The sequence below is a fragment of the Alligator mississippiensis genome, chromosome 6 (assembly GCF_030867095.1).
Source record: "Alligator mississippiensis isolate rAllMis1 chromosome 6, rAllMis1, whole genome shotgun sequence".
In the NCBI taxonomy this organism is placed as follows: Eukaryota; Metazoa; Chordata; order Crocodylia; family Alligatoridae; genus Alligator; species Alligator mississippiensis.
This window is the reverse complement of record NC_081829.1, coordinates 66,975,093-66,995,853: the sequence shown is the minus strand read 5'-3', so window position 1 is coordinate 66,995,853 and position 20,761 is coordinate 66,975,093. Positions and strand designations below refer to the sequence as shown.

The 20,761-nt window shown below is 48.2% G+C and overlaps 1 protein-coding gene across 4 annotated transcripts in view; it reads right to left on the bottom strand.

Moving 5' to 3' along the window:
• The window catches only part of LOC102576768 (lysosomal acid lipase/cholesteryl ester hydrolase), a 45,195-nt gene extending 25,052 nt beyond the window's left edge, over window positions 1–20,143 (bottom strand). Inside the window, exons 1-3 of one of the 4 annotated variants that reach the window (XM_006269137.4) lie at window positions 20,128–20,143; window positions 19,778–19,879; window positions 10,645–10,783 (exon numbers count right to left, since the gene is read on the bottom strand). In XM_006269137.4, coding sequence (XP_006269199.3) covers window positions 10,645–10,776 — 132 coding nt within the window. In that variant the 5' untranslated portion in view covers window positions 10,777–10,783; window positions 19,778–19,879; window positions 20,128–20,143. Of the gene's footprint in view, window positions 1–10,644; window positions 10,784–11,262; window positions 11,288–18,611; window positions 18,689–19,416; window positions 19,696–19,777; window positions 19,880–20,127 lie in introns of those variants that run through there. The other 3 variants (XM_019484275.2, XM_059729948.1, XM_059729947.1) reach the window with 3 other exon arrangements.
• Between the last annotated feature and the right edge of the window lie 618 nt (window positions 20,144–20,761).

Here is a 20,761-nt window from a genome sequence, read left to right as displayed (position 1 = left end):
GGCAATCATAAAATCATAGAATATTAGGGTTGGAAGGGACCTCAGGAGGTCATTTAGTCTAACCCCCTGCTCAAAGCAGGACCATTGCCAATTATATCATCCCAGCCAATGCTTTGTATAGCAAGGTCTTAAAAACCTCCAGAGCTGGAGACTTCACAACGTCTCTAGGTAATCTGTTCCAGTGCTTTACTTCCCTCCTAGTGAGAAAGGTTTTCCTAATATCTAACCCAGGGGTGGGCAAAATATTGCCTGCTGGCAGGCACCCACCAATTAATTGTATCCAGACTAGCCCAGGCTGCCTCTGCTGTGCTCTGCATAGGGCCGAGCCCCACCCACTTCCGCTGGTGCAGCCTGCTGTCCTCCCACACTTGCCCGTGGGAGGGCCCAGTGCCAGCCCCAGCTCTAGCCCTGGCCAGCGCACACAGCTGCTGAGCAGGGCTGCTGCTGCCACTGCTGCAGCTGCCTGGGGAACTGCTCAGCTCCCCCAGCTTCCACTGGCTCATCCTATCCCTGCTGCAGCACTCTGGGCAGCAGGTAGGGAAGTGGTTGCAGGCAGGGGCAAAGCTGCCCTGGGCAGGAGTGCAGGGCCTGCACAGGGGCTTGGGGGGTGGGGTGGAGGGAGTGCAGAGCCCAGGTCAGTGGGAGTGTGGGGCCCACTGAACTCGTGTAGAGCTCTTGAGACTCAGCCAGAGCTCCATGTGATGGAGCCAGTGGCCTGACCCTGCTTCCTTGCCACTACCTACAGCTCCCAGGACTCAGCTGGGACTGGTGGGGAGTCCCACGTGATGGAGCTGGGTTGGCTTGGTTCTGCTCCCTGACACACTGGACAAGTCCTGAGAGCTGCATGTTGTAGCAGGGAGCAGGGCCAGACCACTGGCTCCATCACACGGGACTCCTCACTGCTGCATGCAGCTCTGGCCAAGCCCTGGGAGCTGTATGTGAACCACAGGGAGCCCTGCACATTGAAATGGGTTGGCCTGGCCCTCCTACCTGCTGCCACAAGAAGCTCTTAGGACTTGGCTGGAGCTGTGCACCACCAGGGAGCTCAGCCTGCTTTGGGCCATGAGAGTCCTGAGGGCCCACAGCCTGCTGCTCTCTCCAGCAGCAGGGGCTATGTGCTTAGGGGGCCCACACACACATCCAACCCCCCACCAGACCCACATGCACACTCACACCCCCCACCATTCCCACACCCCCAAACACACCCCACACCCTCCCCTACATCCCACCAGCAAACCTCACACCCACACTTCCCACACCCACCCACCACACCCCCTCAGCAATCCCATACGCACATACCCCATACCATACACACATCTATCCTGCAATCACACCCCACACATTCCCCCACATCCCCTCACATGTCCCCCCCCCCCCGCAATATATGAGTAAGACTTTATTTTGAGCAATTATGCAATTGCCTCTATGTACATTACACAAACACACATGCATCAGGCCACAAATATATTTTGAAATAAAATTGGAATATATTATAGTAGATGTTTGATTTTTAGTATGATTTGGATTTTTTTCTGGGGGAAAAGGGAGGCACTTCCAGAGGCAAAGGTCAGGGGCTAGGTGTGGGACTTCCAGTCCTAAGATGGTGACTCGGGGCAGAGTGGTGCTGGCTGTGGCCACTGGTGAGGGTGGAAACAGAGGGGCCAGTCTGCAGGAGCAGAGCCTTTCCCAGCTGCCTGCAGCTCCATGACAGCCTGGCCTGGCCTGGGTACAGGGAGCTGGGAGGGATCCAGGCACACATCATGTGACCTGACATCTATCTGCACCTCTGACCCTCCTCCAGCTAGAGAATATAGGGGCAGGGCCAGCCCTGCTCTCTGGAGCAGACAGCACAGCACAGCACAGCACAGTCAAGGGGTGAAAAGCATGTTGGGAAGCTAGGGGACTCTAATTTAACCAGAACCAGGAAGGAGTCTGGGACAGAAGTTCCATAAACCAGTTTGACACAACTCAGACAAGTCTAATACTACATTCAACCAAGTTTATCTTAAACCAGTTTCAGCCATTTTGAAACTGTTTTATGTGCACTGAACAGGTTTTGTTACAAGTTTTAACCAGTTTTTGATCACTTAAACCAGTTCATGTGTAACTTCTGTCCCTAGCCATGGTGATCACTGCAGCTCAGAAATACCTTGATCAGCCCTCCATTGCTTTGTTCTTTGGTATGTGTGATATAACTTTTTTCAAAAATCACAAACATTTTATATGACAAGTGATTTAGGAATCAAATCAGATGATAGATTTCATTTTTTGCTCAGGTGTGCAAAAAGCTGTTCACTGAAGAAAGCAGGATATATTTATGCCTTTAAGCTTGCTGTAGTTTCATGAGATGAGCACTGAAGATACTGCCTTAAAACTGCTGCATAATGATAATTTTGCAAGAAACCTGTGAACTGGGGCAGCAAAGGGTACATTATTTAGCATGACAAATTACATGGTCAACAATACTCAGTGAGCTCTTGGGCTAGAATTATTCCATTTATTTGCAAATATAGGAACTTGGTCACCTGAGTCTGGCTGTAGACTCAACAACGTCTCTAGGTAATCTGTTCCAGTGCTTTACTTCCCTCCTAGTGAGAAAGGTTTTCCTAATATCTAACCCAGGGGTGGGCAAAATATTGCCTGCTGGCAGGCACCCACCAATTAATTGTATCCAGACTAGCCCAGGCTGCCTCTGCTGTGCTCTGCATAGGGCCGAGCCCCACCCACTTCCGCTGGTGCAGCCTGCTGTCCTCCCACCCTTGCTCAATGAAGCATGCTCAAGAAAAAGCTGAGAAGCTGCTGATGCAAAAGCTGGGTGGGTCCTCCTGCTCCCTTTTTCATGGTTCACTCTTAAAGGTTAGGTGCTGGTGTGTTAGGAAACTACAGTAATGGATTCCGAAGTACTTGAGCAGGGTGGGCTAGAATCACAGTGGCACTGAAGTCCACTTACTCATGGACTTACATGAGATGGGGGCTGCTGAGAGTGTCAGCTAACAACAAAGTGATGCTGCAGAAGCTGACAGCTTCCACTGAAGGGAGGCTGCAGAAATATCCCTGCAGACTGAAATTATTTATTTTCTGCTAAGAATGCCTTGGCTGCAGCCTCAAACTAGGCAGAATTTATACTGAAGCGAGGAGTAAAATCCTCTGCAGACAGATTAAGAGTCATGACCCTGAGACAGGATTAGGGTGGGAGAGAGGTAATGGGTGGAGGGGAGGGGGGACAGGGGGAAGTGGTTGCTGAAAGATTTTCTGGGGAGAGTGGGAATCCAAGAAAATACCCCAGCAGAGCAGGGAGGGAACTCAGGGCAAACCCATGAAACATTGATGGTTCTGCTGAGGATGGTGCAAAATTAGGACAGCAGGAACAAGATTCTCCAGCTGTTGAATGCAGGGAACAGTTCCACCACTCAGTTAGAACCAGTCACTGGATGTGTCCACATGGTCCAGGATGATTTGAAAATGTATTATTGTCACAACCCAGTGATTTTGGTGCCCCCCAGTGCAAGAGAGTTCCTGCCATTCGAATGCAAATTTGTGTCCCGCTATTGGCCAGCTCTAAATTATTCCTACGTGGCGGCTAGTAATTGGCTTGCTAGCCGTTTAAAAATTCGCGCGACTTCCGCCCAAGTCGGAGAACTTTGAGCACGCTGCAGAGTGCTTCTAAAAGAGATCTGACTTGCGGCTGAGCTGATCGATAGACTGATCACCTATCGATTCTTCTCCCCATCACCGAGCGCAATCCCAGACGTACCCTATTCCCGCCGGCTTGATTTGTAGACGGATGAGCTAGCCTGAGCCTTATCAGCTGGAACAACTGACATAGTTGTTCAGACGACCAGACCGTTTTCATCGCAACCACCAGCGACGTAAGTAAAGTTTTACAACCATAAAACTTTCTCGGCCTCTCTATTCACCAGCCTGCCTGACGAACGAGCAATTATTAGATCACCTCGAGTCGGCTCTGGCCGTCCGAGACATGGCGACAAGGATGGGATCAAAGGGCACGGTGATAGAGTAGAACCTAATCGGGTGCTGCCCCTGGCACACTGGGACCTGCCACGTAGAGAATGCCAACGATCTATGGGCGCATATCGCTTACCACCAGGCAGTAGAAGGGGATGAAAGAAATATTGATGGTTACTTCTCCGTAAAGAGAGAAGAAGCCGTAGTGAAGGAATGGAGAACTAAGCTATCCCTTGGGGAGTTCGGATGCATAATGGGGAGCGACCGGGTCTATTATCGACCCCCGGAGGAAACCTCAACCATATCCTTAGCTGGGGTGAAAGCGCGGAAGGCAGAGAAGCTGACCCCTGCTCAGGAGTTCGCTCAATGCATCCGATACTTAAGGGAAGGAAGGGAATCCACCCCCACGGACTGGTTCAACTGTCTGGATTTGGTGCCTGGGTCGCGGGGCCATGAACTCCACGTTCAGCTCCGGGAGGATTTGGAAACTAAGGGCCGTCATGTGCTGAGATGGGGTCTAACTAAATGGAAGAAGGGAAAAATGATGAATGTGCTGTTCCGTACAGTAGCGGGTCTACTAAGGGAATATGCAAATTTAGAGGCACAGATGCATACAGCGGGTAAGGAGTCACTGGAGCGGACAGCAAAAGGCTCCGGAGCGGCGCTTATCAATAGCGCCGGCCGCATGATGCCGCTGGCAGAAAACGGCGCCGAAAGAAGCGCGAGCCATCCGGGGAACCCGGAATGGAGGGGCGGAGTTTCAGAAGACCTGGCGGGGATCCGCCTAGTGCCTCCGCCCCCTGAGGTGACGTCGTTCCCAACGGCCCCGCCTCCTTGCCAAGGGGGGAGGGGGCAATGGGAGGAGGGATGTGCCCAACGCTCCCAGATGAAGAATTTAACTCTTCCTCTACTGCAGCTCACCCGATAGCTGTGATGAAGCATATTGCAGATGGAGATGGTGCTACGCGTACTACTGTTATCTCACGCACACGCACCCGACCAGAAATTCAAGACCTTTGCAAGGAATCTAAAATAAGATCAGAAGAAACCTTGGCAATGTGGTTAGGACGGTTAATAGTGGAATTTGGATCTGACACCTTAGACAAAGAAGAAGCAAGTGCCTTGACCCGACAAGCGGCATGGAGCGGAGGGCGTGCTACCGACTTGAATGTGGTCACAGACAGTGCCCACTGGCCCATCCCGATCCCGGCACTCGTAGTGGGACAGGTAACCCACAAATTTCACACCTGGAACGAAGGTCGTCCACAGAAGGCTACTGCAGAGCAACTCCTCCTGGCTATAGTTGGGGTGTCATATCTCTCATGGAGCCCGAGAACAAATCCAATGGGACTAACCGCTGTGCAACGAAAAGAGAGATGGGCTCATCGCCACCTATCGGACCCTGGGGCAATCCCAACGCCCTTGGAAGCTATAGATGCCTGCGTGGAGGTATATGGAGGAGCAAATGCCGTTACACTCCGACTCTTTTTTAACCCAATGGCAGGTCAACCAGTGGGAAATCTCTTAGGCCATCTCCAACGTTTACAAGCACTTATGAAACAAGGTGAAGAAGCTTCTGATAATATGAGGGACCGACCTTCGGCATACCCAGCCGAAACACAGAGACCTAGATATCAAAAGCGCATCCCTCAATGAGAGCCATGGTGGTCACCTCCAAGAACCCCGAAGGAAAGAACGACAAAGGAAAGGAACATGTTTGGTTTTGTCCTCGCCTATTCTGGACTCACAAAGGTGCAGCTACGAATTTTGGGAGAAAGAGGTCAGTCTCGTTTAGCCGAAGCATTAGGATTCAGATTTGAGGACCCATCAAAAAACGAGTAATGGCCGTCGGCTCCACCGGCGGCCTTCTCCAGTTCAGGCCTGACCCGACCGATTCTTGACCATACGCCAAACTCACTGTTTACAACCCTACCGATCTGGATAACCAACAACAAGCATTCTTCCTTCTTGATACTGGAGCTCAAACCAATGTGATTACCTCAATGATACCTCATCAAAAGACCACCAAGATGATCAAGGTACAAGGGCTTAATGCTATCGCCGTCACAACGAAGGTCAAATTTTGGGTCCAAGGCTACCGATACCCACTAGAGGCTGTCCTAGGGGGCATCAATATTTTAGGGATCCCAGGGATAAAAGCGCTTGACCTTAAAGAACAAGTGCTACAGGCATTACCCATTATTATCCCAGAACAGTATTGGCATCGACCAATGCTTCATAACACCTCCACCTGGCGATATCGACCGATCCCAATTAAGGGTCCTCTAAAACAGTCCCTTACTGACCTCCTGCAGCGACTTGAGCGACGAGGCTGTATTAAGACCGTAACGGCCAGCACCTACCGGTCATCAGGATGGGGGGTAGCAAAACCTGGAAAACCTAATGAAGCCCAGTTGGTTGTAGACTATAGAGAAGTCAACAAAAGGTGTCAGGTACTTCAACAACCTAATCCTTCTACTCTGCCACAATGTATGTTTGAGATGGCACAGTTCCAACAAAGTAAGTGGGTCAGAGTCACATTGGATCTTAAAAATATGTTCTTTTCCATTCTGATAAATGACCTGGAAGGAATACTAAACATGTGTATTGATGGCATCATGTACAGGTGGACAGTCTGTCCACAAGGATATCGTAACGCTCCATCACTAGCTATTGGTGCCATGAATAACACCCTAAAGAATTTTCAAGTGTCATACTCTCTTCCCCCAGAGAAGGAATTAAAAATTTGGAGTTACGTCGATGATATCGCCATCATGGGTCGCGATAGTTCCGCAGTTACTAGTATAGTCAATCAACTAGTCACTCACCTTCAGAGTGAGGGATGGACAATCAACAAGGAAAAGTCGTGTTTACAACCTGTAGATGACATCACTTTCCTCGGTACTTGATACATCGGTTCCATCCACCACGGAATTTCGCATGAGGGTCCTAACATCGATCCATTAAAAACATTCTTCCCTACAACTAAGAAGCACTTCCAACAGCTTTTGGGTCATTTGAATTGGTATCGACATTATATTGGACCTAGTGATTTGGCCCTCCTCACTAAATTGCAGCGACAGATCCATGATAAGTCCCGAAGGTCCATGCCTTGGACAAAAGGAGATCAGCAGAACCTGCTTCGCCTGTTAGCTACGGTTAAAGATACACAACTCCATGCCATCGATCTGGGTGAGTCACTAACCGTAACCTTCGGGTTCACCACCAGCCACGTGTGGGCTGTCGCACATAACCCTCACGATGAGCTAGTATATACAGCCCATAAAACGCTTCAAGCGGCACAACATTGATATGGAGCTGTAGGAAAAATCCTTCTAGCCAAACAACTGGTGGAGCCATTAGCAAGGGGGCATGGGACGTTACGCGCTCCGGGTGCCACATTGTTACCCTTACTGGATGCAGACAGAGTTGACCCACATTTTCAGGGAGAATCTAAGACCTGGAATACGCTAGTGCTTACCCACCATTACAACTGGCATTGTTGGAGGTTGGAAGACACGGTACCTGATACAAGCCCAGAAGATGAGGAGAAGGTCCCTACATTGTATGGAACTTCTGCCCCAGCATGGATGGCCTCAGATGGAACCTCCCGACATGGCGGAGGCTATGGGTATTATTGCAAAGCTTGTAACGATAGGGAAATATTTCAAGCCGACCCAGATGATAATTCGGCCCAAAAATGTGAATTATTAGGATTCCTCAAGGTACTAGAACACTGTTTAACACATCATAACGATACATTCCCAGTTCCGATTATCGCAATTGATTCACAATACATTTATAAAATTCTTACGGGCACAGCTTTTCCCTCCGAGAATTTGAATGATTGGCAAGATATTTGGGAAACGTTAACTAAATTTGTGCGCCTCCCGTTGATTAGGCACACTAAGTCCCATCGTCCAGATACCGATCCAGTGCATGAGGTAATTGATAAGTTCTTAGAAGATCCACTCCGAACCAACATAGTCTTGCCTATCACATCTACCTCCGGTCCTGAAGTAAATCCATTCCTCGCGTGGCTTCATGAAAATTGGGGTCACCCAAGACCACAAGCTTGCCATCAACATTGGTGCCGAACCCTTATGGAGCCGGCTTCATACGGAGCTCGGCGTGATTGGGAAAAGGTAGCTCAGGCCTGTGAGATATGTGCTAAAGAAAAGTGCCATAGAACCAAGCACCAACTAGGAGCTTTCGATTCTTCACAGTTTCAGGCAGGAAAAGTTTGGCAGGTGGATTTGCTGGGACCCCTCCCAGGGTCTAAGCCGCCAAATAAAGGATTAGTTGTTGTTGACTTGGGAACAAGACAGTTACAGGTTGTCCCCCTATGGAAAAGCAATGCCACTGCTGTCATTTCTGCTTTGACTGCTGTATTTGCTACCTGGCAACCTCCTCATGAAATTCAGTCTGATGGAGGACCCCCGTTTAATTCAAACGCTCTGGACAAATTTGCTTGTCTTCACAATATAGCCTGGCATCTTCATTTGCCGTACCACCCGCAGTCCAACGGTGTTGTGGAAAGACACATAGGTCTGTACAAAGAGCAACTTCGCCTTAGAGGAGGAGGGACGTTTAAAAACTGGACTAAATTTAATCATGATGTCCTTATTTCACTAAACACTGCTAAACCATTATGGGACGAAGCTAATGTCCAGAAACCTCCACCTTGGGAACCCAAGTTCCAACCAGATGAGTTAGTGTGGATCTCAATACCGCACCCCCATCAATCTCATCCACAAGTTCATAAAGGAACAGTTCAACAATCGGGACAATATCCTAATACCTATTCTGTCCAATTAGAAGTGAAGCCCGATCGTCCTCCTATTATCGTTCATCACAATTGGATGACCCGCCGTTCCAACATTCCCCCAGTATCTTTACAGTAAATTCAATTATGAGTCTTTTGTTTTGTGTTGTTGTTTTCTTTCTTCACAGGTCTAACCCCAGAAAAGTAGTAATCCACAACCGCCCTATTGTCAGATTCATCGAGCACCAGACTGCAGTTCGTTCGAATCAATAGAGTGATGGTTGTGAAGGAGACACTGAGATGGCGAACGTCCATTTGCTCAAGACTTACTATAACACTATTCACTCTCATTTTATTAAGTATTTTATTGACACTGTCTATTAGTAGGAGAGGACGGACTGACTACCAGACGAGGAGAGTTCCAAGCAGATGTTCTCCAATCAGATGATGATCAACAGTTGTTGTTATATGTTCAAAGTTATTGTACTTTGTAATTTGTTGAAAAGACCGGTCTATCAAGTTGTTTGTTTATGTATATATATTGGTTGTTAAAGCTTTGCCTGGTCAGTGAATCCTGAAACAAAGATGCCGTGTGATGTGCTCATGTGTCTAAAATTCCAGTTGTGCTGTCGGCAAGGGGGCATGTCACAACCCAGTGATTTTGGTGCCTCGGCACGGTGGAATTTTCCTGCCACATGAGAGCCTCTTGCAAAGTAAAGGTTTTCTGTTGCAGCAGAAAACCCCCAGTGCAAGAGAGTTCCCGCCATTCGAATGCAAATTTGTGTCCTGCTATTGGCCAGCTCTAAATTATTCCTACGTGGCGGCTAGTAATTGGCTTGCTAGCCGTTTAAAAATTCGCGCGACTTCCGCCCAAGTCGGAGAACTTTGAGCACACTGCAGAGTGCTTCTAAAAGAGATCTGACTTGCGGCTGAGCTGATCGATAGACTGATCACCTATCGATTCTTCTCCCCATCACCGAGCGCAATCCCAGACGTACCCTATTCCCGCCGGCTTGATTTGTAGACGGATGAGCTAGCCTGAGCCTTATCAGCTGGAACAACTGACATAGTTGTTCAGATGACCGGACCGTTTTCATCGCAACGACCAGCGACATAAGTAAAGTTTTCAACCATAAAGCTTTCTTGGCCTCTCTATTCACCAGCCTGCCCGACGAACGAGCAATTATTAGATTACCTCGAGTCGGCTCTGGCCATCTGAGACAATTATCACAGGGGGTCTGCTGTGGGCATGACCTGTGAAATGGGAGAAAATTCACAGATCCTTCCCTCACTGTGGGTGAACTGGTGCTTCCCTCTGCGACAGCTGTGGCCCACCCCTGGGGACACCTGCCTGCAGGCACCCAGCTCGGGCAGTCGTGGGGGGCACCACAGTGGCAGAGGTAAGCACTGGGCCCCACACAGCTCAGTCAGGCAGGTGGGCTCCAGGAAAAAAAAAAGATCGTCACTTCTTTTTCCTTGGGCAGAGCCTGCTTTCCTGAGCTGCTCCCAGGCTGCCTGCACGGGCTTCTTGCAGAGCCCCTGAGCTGCACAGAGCCCGGTGCTTCGCTCCACAGAGGAGTTTCCTCCTCCTTGGAGTTTTAGTTTGCTGTGCCCCAAGTCTTTTAAGGTGCATTACGCCACTAATTTTGCTACAGAGGCTGGAATAACTTTGTAATACGCTGCCAATGTGTGCAAACACCAGCACCATTAAAATGGCACAAAAACATTTAATCTGCTTTAAAGTGTCGTGCATACATGCCCCTCATTTTGTCTACACACGGCCAGTGAAAAATGTTAGACTGAGGTGTTTTTTAGCCATCTTTCCTGAACATGTTAATGGAGAACATTATAAATTATGTCAAACTGAGTCATACCAACCATTCTATAAGAAAACAGGCAGAAAGATAACTTACAACATTCATGAAGCATTCTGGATTCACAGTATTCTTGGTTAGGACTTGTTCAAAATCCATAGTAGCTGGTTTTCTAAATGCTTCTGAAAATGTAATGGCTTGAAACCAAGCAAACACCATAAGCCACCTCATTTTGGGCCTGTATGGAACAACACACATCTCTGTTAACAGGAATACAGTGATCATACAGTATATTTCTTTTATTATTTTGTGGCAAGAAAGGAATATAGGACTAGAGCCCCTGGACTTAGCCGCTTAGATTTTGCAAGCAGTTTTCCCCAGAAACGTGCAAAATCACCACTTTACCATGTTACACAACTACAAAGCACAAAACCCGAAACATGAAGAATGCCCAGAAGGAAAAATTGAAGGAGATGGGGGCATTGCCATCACCTTGCCACAGCAGCAACAGGGAAACAATCCAGAAATGTCCCTGTGTTCTGACAGTGTCAACAATAAAATACATAGAAGACCTGCATGAGAAACTGCTACCTCAGGCTCAGGCCACCTGAAAAGCTGCAGAAAGTATTTTGGGAAGGTGTCATAAATTCTGTCTGTGTCTTCTGCAAAGACAACCTGCAATTAAAATGACAGGGGAATGAGCATTGTAACTCCTACCAAAACATTCCTGGAAACTCAAGTAGGAAAAATGGCTGTGAACTTCCTGTTGTTACAAGATAGTGTTCATTGTATCCTCTGCAATCCAAGCCTTTGTCACGTACAGGCTAGACTACACAGTGTGCTCTTCCTGGGGTTGACAGAAGATCACAGCAAAGTTTTCTTGTGTATGACTCCAATGAGTGAGATCATAGCACTAAGGGCCAGATCCTATCCCATCCAAGTTTTTCTTTGGGTCTCTAAGTGTCTATGTACTAAGTAATAGGGCTGTGCGAAATTTTGCCGGCTGTTTCTTTTTGATGCTTTTTCGACTTGTTTCGAGCTCAAAACAGTGACATTGAAATGAAAGGCAGGGCTTCGAAACAGCCTCAAAACACAACAAGGGCAGTCAAAACGTTTCAAAAGTTTCAAAATATTTTGAGCTTCAAAGCTTAAACTGGGCGTGCCTGCAGGGAAACAGGAAGTAAGGAGAGAGAGGGGGATGAGTGGGGAAGGACACAGTGAGGGTGCGCCTTAGCACACACACTGGAGAAGAAACTCCTGCAAGAGAGGAAAGATAGTCTCTGTCATAGTTTGGCTGCCTGAGATGCTGCTGGTGCTACTGTGCTGCTTCTCACTAAGTTATTATTTTACCTGATGTTATTTAAAGTGGTGGACTGGAATGAGGCTGTAGGGGAGGGGGAGACCACATTGGGGCACATCACCATGTTGTTTAGAGGTCCCAGCGCCAGTGAGGGCGTGCCTTAATACACACACACAGGCACATGTCACGAGATTTGCTTGTCAGCAACTTGAGGTGCAGCTTTCCAGAAACCAATGCACCTATCTCCTTGAAAGCTATCAGGATTCATGGCCTCAGCAGGGGCTACCATGACTGTAGTTTACATCCTGCTGTGCCTTAACACACAGATGTGACATGAGTTTTGCTTGTCAGCATCTTGAGGTATAGTTTCCCAGCATCCCCTGTATCTATCTCCTTGAAACTTGGAAGACTTTGTAGCCTTAGCAGGGGCCACCATCCCTGCAGTTTTCACCTCCCATGCCTTCACACTTACAAGTGACACGAGTTTTGCTTTCAAGAATTTCAGGTGCAGTTTCCCAGAAACCACACACCTATCTCCTTGAAACTTGGCAGGCTTCATGACCTCAGAAGGGGAAACCATTCCTGCTATTTTCATCCAAATCTGCCAATAAATGACAAAGTTAAAGGTAGTTTCATGCTTTCCCATTATAGCCTATGGGCAAAACAGCCTCAAAACAGCATCAAAACAGAGAAACAGTTTCAACGAAACCAAACAGAACAGTGGTTTTGAAATGAAATGAAACTTAAAGTGAAACACTGTCTCATCGAAATGGTGAAATGGAAGTCGAAATGGAATGGTGCTGTTTTGCATAGCCCTACTAAGTAATCCTGGTGTCCCTTGCCTGGGTCCCTGAAAAAAAATGCTATAAGGCTCTGACTTATTGCTCACTCCACATTAAATAAAAGATTCATTTCAAAGCCTTAGTCCCCCTCTTCACAGACCCCCGTGTGCAAGGATCTTGTCAGCAACATCATTCTCTATAGGCCTCCCATATAAATGTGACTGAAATGGAAATTTTGGCCAAGAGATCCCAGACCTGGCATTACAGGATGGACACCCCTAACAATAATATTCAGAGGGAGTCCAGGTGTTGATTATTAGGTACATAGTCCCTAGGAGCATGTGCACATCGTTTCCCTGGCATTCCCAAGGAGCTGTTCTCAAATGCACCCACTCAACCCCTCCTGCTTGCTTGAACCAGGAGTGAGACAGTGAAGAAGACCCTGACAGTGCTTTTGAGATCTGTGCTTCTGATGCACTTGAGAGACAAGGCAGGTGTGCCCTAAAGCAGTATCACAATCTCATTCTCTAGTTTGAAATGTGAGTGGAAGTGGGGCGACAAGGCATGCTCCAGAGCAATGTCCACAGGAGTGCAGACATACACTTGATAGTTTTTCCACTGTTTCCCCTCGTGGAAAGGAAGTTCCCAAATAGACCACTAGCATTTCTCTTACCCGAATGAGGAATCTCAGAAATGGGCTTTAACAGTGAGGGTGAGAAGCAGCAGCCCTTTTGTTTCTAACACTTCTGACAGATGCCTTTAGAAACTAGCATATCAGACCAGTTACACCTGAGGAACAAAAATACTGGCAAACTTCATGTCCAGACAAGTCTTACAATAATTATGCATCATCACAAGACACTGCTGGTTTAAACTCATCTCATCAAAGCTTATTGTTCTTCCAGGTTGTTCAGGTCCCTTCACTCCTTCCCAGAACACCCACAAGAATAGATTGCATCATTTTTTAGACTTTTCAAAATGTTTGGAAATTGCTTGTCAAAACTGGATTTCTGATCCACATTATTTTATTTGTTTTAGTGCCTCAGTCCCTGCCCTGGGAGCTCTGAGTATATGTTTGGGGAACAATCTGATGAATCAAGCTGAAGCAAATTCCTCATCCCCAGTGCACTCTCCTGGCAGGCTTTACACTGCCCATATGGCACAGGAACTCCTGTGGGAAAATGCCCTTGCACAGCTGAATGAAGGGAATTTTGTTCAACCATTTGTACCACTGCAAGGGAAGGGTCTCACATCTTGCTTAAAAATAATGAGATAAAAATATTGCTATCTATTTGTCCCAAACTCCTGAGCCCTTCACAATTTTTACTTTATTTCCCAACCACATTGACATCATTCCTTGAATACTGAAACTTGAATGTTTTCATGCTCTCTCTTTCTTTATTCAACATCTGGAGCTCTATGAAAAGGCCCAAAATATCACAATGCCTACTTGGGGCAGATAACCATACTGAGGTTACCTGCACTGACAATATTCAGGGGAAAATGCAAGACAATATTTCTAGCAAGCCACCAGGAGGATGGGGGCTGCACAGAATATAAGGTGGCAGTGAAGGCCATCTTGCTGTGCCTGCGGTCCGTGCTGACAGACGTGATCTATCCTGACCAGACATACACAGTGCCTGGATGTTCCATCTTTGACAACCTGTACCTGATTTGGGACCTCCTGTAGCTAATTCACTGGGAGAGCCTGTCTTTTGCCCTCCTATCCCTGGACCATGAGAAGGCGTTTGACAGAGTGGACCACGGGTACCTCACAGGTACGCTGTGGGCTTCTGGCTTTGGGCCCTGCTTCATTTGGGCTCTCCAGGTGTTGCACACCTCTGCAGAGTGTTTGATCAAGCTCAACTGGACCCTGGCAGAGCCCATCCTGTTCAGGAGAGGGGTGCATCAAGGCTGCCTGCGGTCAGGCCAGCTGTAGGCCTTGGCCCTGGAGACCTTGCATGTTCTCCCATGGAGGTGGGTGGCAGGGTTGATGGTCCAGGAGCCGGTGATGCAGCTGGTCCTGACAGTGTATGCTCATGGTGCAGGACTCAGGTGACCTGACGCAGGTGGAGGCTTGCCAGGCATTGTATTAGGTTGCTGCCTCTGCCCAGGTCAACTGAACTCGGTCAAGAGCTTTGGCCTTGTGGTGGGTGATGGATGGCAGGTGGGCTCACTCTCACCTGTACTCCATGGGTTCCACTGGAGTGCGCTTTCGCTGCTCTACTTGGGGGTCTATCTGTCTCTCATGCACCCCTCCCCAATGGAGAGGTGGCACCAGCTGGAGGCAAGGGTGATGGAACAGCTCCAGGCATGGGCACGGCTCCTGAGATGTCTCTCCCTGCATGGGAGAGTGCTGGTGCTGAATCAGGTGGTGGAGCAGGGAGCACTGTGAGGCTGGGCGAAGTGCCGGCCCCATGACAAACTCTGGTGGGCTGGAGGACATTGTGGGGGTAGGGGGAACCACCACCACACAGGACCTGGTCAAGAAAGGCAAGGGCATGCTCTAGCACTGCTTACACACCCTGTCTGTGCCTCCTGATGTCCAGGTGGGACTCTGGAGATGGATGCTGGAGTTTTTCTGGCTGTAACAGCACTGGGTTGCTGCAGAGGTCCTGAATTTCCCCTTGCAGGAGGGCAGCCAGGGCCTGGTTTGCCTGCATGGCCAGGTTCTGGCATTCTGCCTTCAGGCCCTGCAGTGACTGCTATATGGTGTCGGTAGCCACGTGGCATGGAGCCACCTGGGGCGCGCTTTCCCCTGCCACTTCTGGGATCTTTGGTTTGACTGGCAGCTCCTCAGCCTGTGGGGCTTCCCCTACAGGACCCACAAAGGTTGCCATATTTCTACCAGGACCTCCTCTGGGCCTGGAGGTTGGTCTCCACCTCCAGGTCCCCCACAACAGTCACCCAGGGCGCTGACCTTCTCGTTGAGCCCCTACTCTGGAACCCCCAGCTGGAGGAGCCAATGGCAGAGGCACCCTGGTTGTGACAGAGGTTGATCCTGGCTGGTGTCTCCCATATTGGAGACCTCCTGGACTATGTTAGGTGGGAGTGAGTGGACCCCGCTGTGCTGGCCTGGTGCATGGGTCTACCCATGACATGTGCAACCTGCTGTCTGATCCAGGAAGTGAAATCTGCCCTACCTCCTAATGCCCTTGCCTTTCTTGACCAGGTCCTGTGTGGTGGTAGTCCTCGCCCCCCACCCCCCCACCCCCCATGTCCTCCAGCCCACCGGAGTTTGTCATGGGGCCGGCACCTCGCCTGGCCTCACAGTGCTCCCTGCTCCACCACCTGAGCTGTCTAGAGGATACCAGACCAGTCCATTTTTGACCGTGCATCACTGCCACCTCTACACACTTATGTGCCACACTGTCCATTATGCCACCTTTGCATCCTGCCCAGACACCAAGTGGTGGGACCTGCTCATGGTTGAGGCACCCCAGTGGCTGAGTCTGTATGCTACCGTCATCCCATGAGCCACCGGGGACCTCATCTGGTGGCTCCTCCATGGAGCCATCACCATGGGCATGTATGGAGACACCCTGGTCTCCTGCCCCTTCTGCAGATAGAGGGAGACCCTGGCACACATGACACTTGAGTGTGCCAGGCTACAGCCCCTCCATCTCCACCTCCAGAACCCCCTTCTGAGATTCTAGTTGAATTTCACCCCCCACCTTTTTGTTTTTGGTCACCCCATCTGCGGTCCGACCAAGTCCCAGGACCTCCTGGTCAACCTCCTCCTGGCCCTGGCCAAGTAGGCCCTGTACTTGACCAGGAAGGAGACTCTGGAAGGGAAGGTGCCCAGAGATTGTGGGGTCACTTTCCTCTCACTTATCCATACATGTTTCCAGGCACAGCACCAGTAGGTGGTGTCCACCAGCTCCTTGGATGCCTTTGAGGACTGGTGGGTATGGCCCAGGAGGCTCTGCTCAGTGTCTCCCTCAGGTACATTTATCTTCATGTTTTGACCCTTTGACCCACATGACACTCCTATCCTGTTTTTTTCATTAGTTGTCCCAGGTATTTTGTTGTAGCATTCACCCATTAGCCCCCATACAATAGGGGCTACTAGTTAGCCGAGTGGGCCTTAGGGCCCATGGTATTTGAGTATTTGAATGTTACAAATAGACAGGAGGATGGGGAGGAGTTCTCTCACACAAACCCTCCACCTCCAGACTTTGTTTGTAATCAAGGTGACTCTAGGGGCATTTATAACACATTCCATTGCAATGGAATGTGCAAAGCTGCTTTATTGCTGAAACGCAAATAAGGCTGGTCCTGCTGGGTCATTTCCCCTTGCTGACCAACAGTTGCTCACAGATGGCTCCCTCCCTTAAAAGACTTTGTCCATTTGGTGTTCCTAAGTGGCATTTGGCTGCTCTTCACCCACTTCGTTGACAGATGTCAGTAAGAAATTCCTGACCCTCTAGTGCTTCACTTACTAGTTTCTACAAATGCTATAATGGGAGCATCCTGTGGGACATATGAGAACAAAGGCATCATCCCCCATCATCCTTGTCATAAGTAATAGGGCTTAATGGACAACGACAACAGGAATTCCTGTTCATGAAAAAGATTGAAGTTTGGAAGATTGTTTCCATTCCTCACTTAAACAGAAATGAGGCCTTTAAGCAATAGTTGATTGGTTACAACTCTTCCAGGCAATTTATTTAGGGGATTTTTAAAAAGACTAGAGTAGAGTACCCTGGGACAATAAAAAATGCTATCCCTGTATTTAAATTAAGGTTTTCCCTTTATTTAGCAATTACACTTCAGTTTATTACTAATAGCAAGAAAATGTAATATCATATTGCACCGTAGAAGACTCATACTGCAGAGATTCATGTTTTTAATTCAACATTACTCTTTAGTTCTGAATGTGTTTGCCGAGGCGGTAAGTTCTTTCTGTTCGAGTGGAGTATCACCTGGTAGCAGGAACTTGTCATGTTGCTGCATAATCTTAAATAAAATAAACATTTGATCATGGCTGAAAGAGCTCTCCTGGCTCATTTCAGTTGCTGGAAAAGATCCCTTGTGGTGCCTTTCACAATACATGGAAAGGAAATTTATAAACCAGTCCCTCTAAGTTATGCCTGCAAATGGAATCTCAAAGAAACTCTGCAGGCATCAGAACAGCAATTCAGTAAGGGTAGCTGTAAGAACTGTGATAGTGTTTGCACACACTAAAGGCAATCTCAGAGTAGCCAATAGTTCAGCTATGAAGTAGAAGGGAGATATAGATATAATCAAATCAATTCGGTGATTTGAATCACTGTCCGGAATCGATTCAGCAGAATCTGATTTGGAGATTCGGCTGCTGTGGAATCAGCCAAATTTCTGAATCACCCAGGTCCATCCCCGGCCCACTTTCCCAGCCCTGCAATGGCTGCCCCGCCCAGCCCCAGCTCTCCACACTTTGAAAAAAAAGCCCTGACTCACCGTGTGCTGTCAGGTGTGGGGGTGATCCCCGCTGCCCCCCACTCCCCCCTAACCAGTTCCAGCACTTTAAAGAAAAAAAAATAGCAACTCCCCCTGGACTCACTGGTTTCTGCCCAGTGGGGGGAGATCCCCGCTGCCCCCCACTGCATGGGGGATTCTTGCATGAACTCCCAGAAACCTCGAGGCTGCTGCAGGAGCCGATGAGTCCCAGGGGTTTTTTTGTTGTTGTTTTTCCTAAAGTGCCAGAGCTGGGCTGGGCGGGGCAGCCGTGGGGCAGCTAGGAGAGGGGGAAGGGGTCAGAGGGCTCATGGCAGAGCCCACCACGCAATGCGGGGCATTGGGGATTGCCCCTCCAGCAGCACCCAGTGAGTCAGGACCTTTTTTTTAAAGAACTGGGAGCTGGGCAGGTGGGGGCAGCCATGGGCAGGGGGCTGGGGGAGCAGGCGGGGGTCAGGGGGGACAGGGGGAGCAGGCAGGGGCTTGGGTTTGGAAGGGGTCCCCCCATAGTCCCCTCTCCCAGCCCCCCTCCTGTGCCCCCTACTTACCGGCTCCAAGTCCGGCTCCAGCTCCCTGGTGCAGTGGGCGGGGACTGTCCGAATCATCAAAGCTCTCTGAACCTTTTCTGAAAATTTTGAGAGCTTCAAATTGATTCGGACCTTTTTATCGGTCACCTGCTTTAATTTGGACTTGGAGATTCGGCCACTGAATTGGGCCAAATCTCCTCCGAATTGAATCAGCACCCAAAGCTTCGCACAGCCCTAGAAAGTACCTGCCAACTTTTCGGATGTGGAGGGGATGGGGATGGAAAATTACAGTCCACTTGCATACATGTGAATTGCCTGACAAAAAAAAAAGCTTGTTCTTGAAAAAGTCTAGCTCACCTCTATGTAAAAAAATACCAAAGATGCATTTCCATTCACCCCTGCATGCTTCAACTTGCAGGTTTGGGGATGACTGAATACCGAAACTGTAGTCCTGTATTATGCAGCTCACTTGACTTAAAGAATCATTCATTTCCCCATCTAAATAAAAGTGTGGCTTCTAAGGGGAAAAAAAAACCAAAAAACAACAATTGAGCAGTCAATGCCACTTAGCAAAACAGCAGATTCCTATAGTTGGGGCTCACATTGCCAACTCTCCTTTACTGCTTTATTTTGACAATTACTGCTGAAGGGGTAAGACTCTTCCTATCCTGGCTACATACATCTTTTTCAATAATAGACATGAAAATTTACACAAGAAGCCTAAAGAAGGCATCTTTAAATGATTGCTACCATTTTCATCCATCTTGTGATCTAAAGATGGGCTGAGGTCCCAATATGCAATGGGGCACCCATCAGCAAGACTTACCTTGCTGATCCTCTGTTCAGTAAAGCTTCTACCATTGCTCTCACCAGTTCAGGTGCACCTCTGTTAATTTTTGTCCTGTTCAAGTCCGTGTAATTGCACGCTTGTGGAACAAGGACTTGAACTCTCTAATGCTTAAGTTCAAGCATGCAGAGGATGATGCAAATCTTCATTTTTTCTTTCATTTCAAGCAGGCAGTCAGCTATTCATGAATAAACCCACCTCTCCTGGCACCAGATTTACCGGTAAGAAAAGTGAGTTTTATAACCCCACAAGGAAGCCTCCTGAAAGAAGCAGTGGAATCTACATTCACTCTTACTCCTCTCTAGACACCAGAGCAAAGGAATTGTGAACTCGCACCTACCCAGCAACTTAACCTTGCTTCTGTTGTCTCAGTCTTCCCTTTTGTCTGTAGTCCTCGGCTGACTCCTCAGCTGACTGAATCACTGAGAGAAACTGTATAAACCTGTACAAATAATAAGAAGGAAGCAATTACTTTTGAATGACAGCGAGAAATTTGATTCTTTGCCAGCATAGCAGATAGTAATGCAGAAACTCAATTATGAGGGAGTGTGTATTCCCGTTCAGATGTCAGAGAAAATGAAATATACAAAAAATAATAACTGCATCAACTTCTTTGGGGTTTCAGATGATCTTTTTGAAATTTTTAAACTTATTCGCTGATTTATTCTTACGAGAGCCAAGATTACTTACCAACTGCATATCTGGGATACAGCTAGAAAAAACTTTTGAATGCAACACATTCTTCATCAGGTCTCACCAGTACAGGTGAAACACAACACTATAAAATCCAATTGTAGAAGGGAGGGGAGAGACATTGCCAAGAATAGCAGACAATTAGAAAAAGAAATGAAGCTGATTACTGGGAGTTCAAGGCCTATGAAAAGGAAGGAGGGTGATTCTCATCTTTCATGCGTGGAAAGAATTCATGAGTCAGGTAGATTATAAGGTGCCATAAAACCAATATTAATACTATTACTGGTTCTTAGTATCCAGGCAGTGTATGAATTTTTGTTCTCAAGATCACCTTTTAAAGGTGCTAGGTAGATTTCCTTTGGGTATGAGGATAGTGATGTCAGAAAGGGAGTGGTTGTTTTGTGGCAAATGTGATCCTTCATGTGTTTTTCTATGACAGCTCATTCTGGTGCTGTTTAGGTTCACCCAGGTAGTCGCCAGTACGACATTTGGTGCATTGGATCAGGTATTTCATATTTTGGGAAACATGTGTAGGAACCACGCATTCTGATAGTTTTGTTATGGGGGTGTGTTGCAGGGCACTGTTTGTGCCTGCCACTTTAAGGGCCAGAAGGCAGCAGCTGGCAGGTGC